Raw genomic sequence first — 9,205 nt, forward strand, 5'->3', positions numbered from 1 at the left:
TCTGACAAAAAAATTAGACAGAAATAGTAAGATAAAAAAAGTTATAAATGAAAAAACTAAAAAGATATATTAACTGATATAGTAATGAACTGATAAATTAATAATACTGAAGAAGTAATAATTGAAAAAGTACATAATGATAAGTAATGGGGGGAAAACAAATGATTGATTAAATCAAATCGTAATGTTGTGAAAATAATAACTGTTAAGGTAATAAATTAAAAAGTATAACTAATGTCGTATTACAGGATAAATTGATATATAATGTAGAAGGGAACAATGTAGGATACATAATGCAAAATGAACGGAAGTAATAATACCATAATTATAGTAAACAATGTTTATCTTTAAATTTACATAAATACCTATTAATTGTACAGTTGGGATAATAATAACCAATTCATAATTAAAAGAAATCGGTAAAACACTATGGAATACTGAAAAAGGACTGAGTGCACCCAATGCAAAAAGTGTGATGTAGGTCCCAATGAAAAGTAAATAAAAATTTCAATAATTGTTGAGGCTAGAGGGGAGGGGAAGATATGTACAGTGGGACACCCTGTACATGTCTTTTTATACCTCTCCCTTAATATCAGTTTTATACATATTTTACTTATATATCTCTTACATAACAACGATGAAGACCTGTAATGTCAGTCAGAACATAGGCTCTTAAAAATAGTTGTAACTATTTTTTAATTGTTGTTTTTCCTTACTGCGACACAGACTATCTAATTGTTGTACTAATGATACATAATCTATATAATACTACTAAATAATCAACACAATAATTTTGGCTTATAAATAAAACTTCCACATTATAGATATAATTAGGCTATAATAAACATGAGAGAAAAGAAACTAAATAAGACAGTAACTTTTTTGAACAAGATTTAAAGCTGTTTTTAAACTTACAGACATCCCAAGGGCATTTGGTAGAACATGAGTTTCAGGTACAAAAACATTGTCCATATGGATCATTCCTGTTTCAGATGCCCTTAAGGAAAATTTACCACTGATTTTTGTTGTATTCAAGCCTTCCATACCTCTGTCCAGAATAAAACCACGTACTCTTTTGTCATCTAAACTTCTAGCCCAAACAATAAATACATCAGCAATTGGAGCATTAGTGATCCTTAAAAGATAAAATCCAAAAAGCATAGTCAGTTATGAAATAAACATCTCCTATTGACTTTTAACCTAAATAATCTAGACTAATCTCATAGAATTAAACTTGACTTTGATTACTTGCAATACAATTTAATAATGACTCATGAAATTATGATTAAAGTATATAATAAAACAATTTCCATTTGTCTAATCTAAAAAACCCTCCTCTCTTCCTTCTAGGTTTGATTACGGGGGGGGGGAGGGGGGTTTGTATGGGAGAATACAGCCAGTAGCTATTTGAGGTACCATTATTATAGGAGTATAACATACAATTGTTTTCATTTTCTTATTAATTAGAAGTTTTTTTTAAGGTAATCATATTAAGTTCTTCTTGATATTATAATTTGAGATAGTACTAGTACTATGAGATACTACATTCTCCATTAATTTTACATTCTCACTAAAATAATATTCATTATTATTTGAACAACTGGACGGATATATGCCAAAAAGAAAAATATAATTTTATTAAGTTATTCCTTGTATTCAGTTATATTTCATTCAATGCAATTAAAAAAAAAAAATTTAACAATTTTTATATTTTGTTTAATAAATAAATAACAAAAAAATATACATTTATTGGGTTTTTAGGTGACTATATATACCTGTTATATCAAACACACATAAAAAAAAAAAAATTAAATTAAATTTGAGAGGCATAAACCGACATATAAGTCCCACCCATTTTTTGATGGAGGAGGAATTTTTTCACATTTTTCAAGAGCCATTTATGATCATTGGAACCAGAATCTATAGTATCAATACAAATATTTTTGTGTTACTGCATGAGAGACCTTACACCCACTAAAAGGTTAAGAATAACAACATCAGACCTTATGTATATTTGTCTAGCTTAATATTTACAAAGTTTACAATATCTTCTTGCCTCAGTAATCAACTTCCTTACCTCTTCAATTTGACCTAGCCTCTTTCCTTTGTTTTCTGAACTCAATTTTATTGACGTTTTTGTTGAAAACTGATTTACTACATCCTCAAGGCGTGACACATGTAAATTTTTGTGTTTTAAGCCATTCCATAACAAATAATGTCATTTTACTGTTTAAAAACAATTTAGTAAACAATATTTGTATCATGAAGATATTTTGATTGCAATGATTTGATTATAAATAAAAAATAAAATTTGAAAAAAATTAAATAAATAATTTTCAGTCTTCACTTGGATAGTTTATATATATTTTTATGAAAAAGAATTATAATTGTAATAATATTTCAATAAAGTGAAAACATTTACCTCTATAATTTATATTAATAAACTAAGAAAAATACGAGGTCCAAAACTGTCAACTTGTTAAAATTCATGATAGTGCAAATGCCAAGCATTACTATAAAATGGCAGGCAAAATTGACAAAATCATTTGAGGAAGCTGAAATTCCATTTTTAAAATGCAAAAAGATACAGTAATTAAAAAATAAAAAACAAAATGTGCAAAAAATCTAATTTTGATGCTAATGGATTAGATATCAAAATATCAGTTTATGAGAATATTAAGTAAGAGTGGTTTAAAATAAACAACACGTAAAAATATCTGTTAAACACCATATGTTAATAACTACGTGACCTGTGTCTACTCAATTTATGAAAAACGTATTTTTAAGTGTTTCAATGACAATAAGTTAACAAAAAAATTACAAAATATAGAATCGAAACCTAGTTCAATTCATTGTATATTAATAACTGCTGTTCTCAATAATTTTTTCATTACCAGGTTTTAGTACCATTAAGAACATGACATTTATCTTTTACTAAATATTTCGAATTAGTTTGCATTCCACCAGCATCACTTCCAAAATTTGGTTCTGTAAGTCCAAAGCAACCGATGGTGGTTCCAGCAGCTACAAAAAAAAAAATCACAAGTAGAATTATTTCTTGGACTTATAAAAGTAATTCAACTTGACAGACAAAAGTTTGTGATAGTAACACAACATAAAAAATAATCAAATATTTATTACTAATATTTAAAAAAATAAATAACTTAAAGTAACAAATGGAAAATAAACACACACAAATACATGGAAGATTCCAAACAAAATCTTCCAATATCTAAAGTAACAGTCCCCATTTGTCCCAGTACTCTTAAAAAAATAATCATTCAGAAAATGAGATTCAAGTGAAATTATAAAATATTTTTTAAAATAATTTGTTTAGATTTTATAAAGATTTATTTTAAAAATATTATTTCAAATAAATTGCCCAATTTTGCCCAGTTCAACCATTAACTTCTTGTTTAAGACAGACCTTATCCTTCACATGCATCTCCCAATCATCATTTTTAAGGAATTCCCTACCCATTAGATGATTAACAGCTGGAAAATTTAACAAATTGGTCAGCACAAAATGATCCATTACTTTGAATATTAATCTATGAACAGAAAAATAACATAAACAGGGAAAAGATAACACTAGGACAGCAGTAGGAGCAAGGGGTGCCGTCATGCTGGCTGTATTGTGGGTTTATCATAGTTAAAAAATTCACAAGTTTTAATAAAAAGATTAAATTATAAACAAATGTAAGTCACACTTTGGAAATCTTAGTTTTAAAAGCAAATCTATCATCCATAAGTTGTTTTACTGAAGAATGTAACATGCTCAGATACAGCATTATCCCATTTCTTTCTACCTATGCATATTATAGGGTTAAGGTTACCCATTTCAGTTAATTTTATAGATACTATTATCAACTTTTTCAAAGTTATCAACTCTTGTTTCAATACAGAAGAATCTCCCCTAAATTAGTATAATTGGACTGATTTTTATTTGTCACAAGAGAATTTTTCTCTTTACAAACAACCTTTAAATCTTCCTTTACAAATATAAAAAAAGATGCTTCTAGTTGTCAAATTATCTTACAGTATGGCTGTCAAAAGAAGTTCATTAATGTTGTTTTTTTTTGTTATAATATCTATAAGATCCTCCATTAGTTTCATAACCTGTCCAAGTTTTATTAACAGAGGAATATTTATATTCATCCTCATTCCCCACAATTTATAATAACAAAGTGTCTAATTATTTAGACAAAGTAGTTTTTCCATAAATAGGAGATCTAATACCATTACATAATTTTATAAAATATTATCATTTACCCAAATCAAACAACCTAATAACAAAAAAAAAAACCTCTCTTCCCACACTTCATCAAAAAAGGTATGCTGTCCATGACCTAACTTCGCGACAACTGTGTCCAAGTTTTAAGATTTGGACCAGGCTTAGGTCATTCATTGGAATTTTACATTACCCTCCACCATTTTGATTCGAAATGGTGGCCAATTTAATATTTCTTATGCACTCCTTTTCCCTATACTAATTATGAAACTGAATGACCGGTTATTTTCATAAAAAAGAAAACTTCTAAGATAAATTTTATTATATTAAAACATTAAAAAATGTGAATGTTTTTCTTCAGAGAACCGATGGACAAAATAAAACTAATATTTTATTGTCACTAATAAAATAACTTACAACATTAAAATGACCAAAATATGTAATCTTGATACTACAAAATTAATGATTTATTATATAACACAAAGAATAATTGAATAATAATTTTAAAAAGCATAAGTGTTCATAAGTTTTTTTTTTGTTGCTCATTACAGACATTATTGAAAATTCAAAAAAAACTTTGATGTATAGTAGATAAATGTGAAAAGAGTTAACCTAGTGATTCCAAATATTTTTTTTTCTGATCTTCACTTCCATAAGTGTGTATTGGATACATTACTAAAGATGACTGAACACTGAATGCAGATCGATAAGCACTATCAATGCGTTCAACTTCTCTTGCTAGCAAACCGTATGCTGTAGTTGATGCACCTATACATCCATAACCATTTAAATTGCAACCAAGAGCACCAAGCTTTCCCATTTCCACCATTATTGATCTATCAAATACTGAAAAAATAAAAACAATATGAAATTAAAAGTAACTTTTATTCAAGGACATATTGTTTGTCCTCTAAGAACAACATTGTTGCACAAACTACATGAATATTTATCTGGCTATATTTACAAATATTACTTAACTCTAACAGAAAATCGTTATGACCAATTGATTTTTGTTTAACAATATATCAATTTTGTTTACATAGATGTAGAAAAAAATAAAGAAGGTAGAAAAATAATTGCTGAAGTAAAGGATGGTATAGAAAAGGATTAACAGATAGAAATAGATAAGGAATTGAAGTAAGATGTGGTATGATGGACAACTAGCTAAAGTATACAGTTCTACAGGAAAGGGTATACTAATTGAGATATAGTATTGAGAGAGTAGGTAGAGGAACATATGATCTTAATTAGACCTGCACAGCCAAGCCTTTTTTTCTCCGCTTTTCTCTAATATTCGTTTTAAGTAAATGTTTACAATGTAAGATAAGAAAGGTCATACTAAGGCAGCGGGAGTAGCAGGACCAAGCTGATTCCAAGGTTTAGCTAATTTCACATTATAGCTTGATATAAGAAAAGTTTTTAAAGAATGTTCAACTCTTTATTAGTAGTCATTATAAATTTTTATAAAATAAGGGATTTATACACCCTTCTCCGAGGCATATAGTTGGCAATGCAGAGTTAAAAAACGATATACTAATTAAAACCAGACACAATATCTATTCGCATTGTTATATTAATTTCATTAACATAAAAATACCTTCTTTTCGGTTTGCTTCCAAAATACGGGGCATCAATTTCTGTTGGCAATATGAACGGAATGAGTTTTTCAGTAGTATTTCATCTTCAGTTAGAAGTGATTCTAAGTTCAAGGCATCATCCACATTAAACGGAGCTGAAAAAATATTATCCAATTTAAAAATAAGAGAATTGTTCATAAGAAAATTGCTCTAAAGGGTCATTTTAAGTTTTAACAGTACTTTTTTTCATGAACCACTTCCTGGTCATTTCTGCCATATGAGGGAGGGGAGTTATCTGCACCCTATTCTAAGCATTGTGGGGGGCCAAGTATTCATTTCGTGGGATCGCCACAGAAACAAAAGTTGACCCCAGGTCAGATTTGAACAGATACCACTATACTCATGAGCCAGTCAGAATTGACCTTATCCTTTACTCTGCTACAAACCGCCCTTAGTTTTAGCAGTACTATAAATGATTTACAACATAATTTAAAACTTACAGCATATAGTAACACCCATGTATAGTACAGTTTTACCAATCCAAATCATGTACCCTGCATGCGCCTGATAGTTTTTAATCATGTTAGAAAACACCTCAAATGTTACTCTACACTTGGGCTCACTAATTCCAAACATTACAGTATAAGCTCCACTTTACAATATATAGTTAATTTCTAATGGTAATGCATAACATTTAACAGTTAAATAAAAAAATTACAAATTTAAACCCATTCAGAAAATACCTCAACAAACTGATTTTATCAAAAAGGTTTTAATCTTATTTATATTAAATGCAACTAGGTACTTAGGACACACATATTAAAAAACTTAACAAATAAATCAGTGAAAACCAAGATGTAATTAAGAAAAATAAAATTAAGTGCACAAATATGGACATCCAATTGTCATATTGTCATGGAATTTTTGTATAAAAATAGTTAATGTACAAAGTATATAAAAATAATAATTGCGAACCTTCACTAGATGATGCGAAATGTGCTTTCCTTATGTCTCCAGATAAATCTAATATCTGTATAGGTTTCAAATTACAAATAGCAATAGTTACACATACATAATAATAAGTAATTCAATGATGAAAGTGTCAAAGATAATACAGAAAGGATACATTTCAAAAATGATACTGAACATGAAGCATGGTTTCTTGAAATTTTACACAACGTTGACATTCTGAAATATAATTAATTATGACCTTCCTTTATATTAGCCACTATTTCTTGAGTCGTTCATTAATAACTCTAAGAAAATAAGTTCTAATTAATTCAATTTTGCTTAAATAGAACAAATTTTAATGAATCTAGGGAGAGATGAAACCTTCAACTGATAATAAACATCAACACTAATAAACACATAATCACTGATAAAAAACATAATCAGTTCATTTTATCAATGACAAGTTTCTTAACCTTCATAATTTTAGATGGGGTCGTTACGACCCAAGTCTGATATCTCTTATACAATCCTAACCAAAACAAAGTTTTACATAGTAAAAATTTTAGAACTTTATCTTTAACCATCTAAAACATGTCAGTAAAATCATTTGAAAAAATCACATTGTGCAATGAACGGCAAATTTTTATAGGAAGAAAATAGTTGTTTTTCAAATTCAAACAAACTGATACGATTAGTACAGTCGAGCTTTCTTGGTACTGATAACATTGGCTATGTAATTTTTATAATTTTGATGAAGTTCCATGAACTTTTTTTACTATTGTATTATTTGCACAAAATATTACATAAATCATTATTGTGACAAGCCCACAAGAATTTGATTACAGAAATGTGACAGTCTGCGGGAGGGGAAGAAACTCCCCCCTTCATCCATATAATTGATCTGACTAACAGTTGAACTATAGGAAACAATTTGAATTAAGTAAATGGGAATATAAAAATTTATTTGGTACTTACATATATCGGTTGTAAAGGAGTGTTGTCTGATTTATGTACAGTTTATTGCATGGTACTTCACAGATGTCCTCGACAAGGCATGCTCAGGGTAAAGATCATTAGGACTGATGAGGAATCGAGACGGATAAAGTAGTGTCCGAGCGATGAATCTCAGCCACTATCTGCCGCGGATTGCAGCGTCGCTAGGACTTAATGGGGGGAGAGCAAAATCTGAAATTCCTCAATATTTTTGACCGGATTTTCCCAGCTTACCGGGTATATAAGGAATATTATCCACAATTAACCCTTTTACTGAAGATTTTAAGGAACTAACCTCTCTAAATAGCGTTAATAAGCTATTTTAAGTATAACCTCTTAAAATAATGTTTGTTCCCAATTGTTGGAGTTTAAAGAAGGATTTCAAATCTCAAATTTCTCAACTTTTCGGATCTTCAAATTATTGGGGAGCACTACACCCCTTTCCGTAATGAATTCTGCAATGCTGGTTTCCAAAAGGGGGAGAGGGTCTAGGAATAGGATATGAATGCACGATGAATAGATCCGGGCTTTGATCAGAAGAAAGGCAATGAATGAAATGTGGGTTGTGAAGAGGATATTTGGGAAGCAAAAAATATATCAAGGATATCGGGATGTTTTTAAAGGATATAGGCCAATCAGTAGGAGTTTTAGGAGGGAGGATGGAATAGCTATTGGAAGTTGTGACTCGGGAAAGAGTCCTATCACGAGTATTGAACGTTCTACATCCCCACCGTTAACCTTGATCGGCGTATTAATATCCTCCAGCAACAAATCGCGGATCAAATGACCTGAATAATGAGTCAAGATGGCTATAGGAAAGGAATTACCAGGGCAGCATAAAGCTGAAAGTGTTATGTTAAACGGGCGAGAGGATAAGCTGATAGATTTTGATTGAATAGTATCAGACGGAGAGGAAGGAATAAGGGAGTGAGTTAAAGATTTATAAATAAGGATACAAGAACTGTGTGGAATGTGTTGTCAGGGTGATTTGTTCTATATACAACGTAGTTGCGTATGTAGAAGTAAGAATGCTTTGTGAAATGGGTTTCAGCCAGCAGAGCTGTCAAAGAAATGTTCATGGAGGAATATGTCAAGTTTGTCTCAGTGATTATGTAGTCAGTGTTCTTGTTCATCTGGGAAAATTGAACGGAATTTCTGTCAGGAGTCTGGTTAGGAATGAGATAAGATGCTTGATTGTATTTTGGAGATCACGAAAGCAGAAAGGAAAGTATAGGTGTTAAATCTGGTGTATTTTGGTTGTTATGGGAATAAAAGGTATGATCTTGGATTTGAGAGTTTTTCGGTCAATGTAGGGATTGAACTCTCCTTTGGGGTCGTTGGATTGGTTCCTATTTTACTGGGGGTTCGGGTAAAAGATTGACCGACGAGGAAGATTGAGATAGGGGATGTTTAAGATTGAACTGTTGTTCACATTTTTGGGAGTAAAGTCATT

At 30.0% G+C, this 9,205-nt stretch overlaps 1 protein-coding gene across 2 annotated transcripts in view; it reads right to left on the minus strand.

Moving 5' to 3' along the window:
• LOC106681177 (glutaryl-CoA dehydrogenase, mitochondrial) overlaps positions 1–7,287 on the minus strand; it is a gene marked incomplete at its 3' end in the record, with an annotated part of 19,373 nt that extends 12,086 nt beyond the window's left edge. Inside the window, 7 exon segments of one of the 2 annotated variants that reach the window (XM_014421363.3) lie at positions 916–1,135; positions 2,895–3,024; positions 4,844–5,077; positions 5,829–5,963; positions 6,784–6,831; positions 6,935–7,064; positions 7,141–7,287. In XM_014421363.3, coding sequence (XP_014276849.1) covers positions 916–1,135; positions 2,895–3,024; positions 4,844–5,077; positions 5,829–5,963; positions 6,784–6,831; positions 6,935–6,995 — 828 coding nt within the window. 2 annotated transcript variants of the gene reach the window in all.
• Between the last annotated feature and the right edge of the window lie 1,918 nt (positions 7,288–9,205).

Source organism: Halyomorpha halys, unplaced genomic scaffold (assembly GCF_000696795.3).
Source record: "Halyomorpha halys isolate HHAL.00 unplaced genomic scaffold, Hhal_1.1 Scaffold315.1, whole genome shotgun sequence".
NCBI lineage: Eukaryota > Metazoa > Arthropoda > Insecta > Hemiptera > Pentatomidae > Halyomorpha > Halyomorpha halys.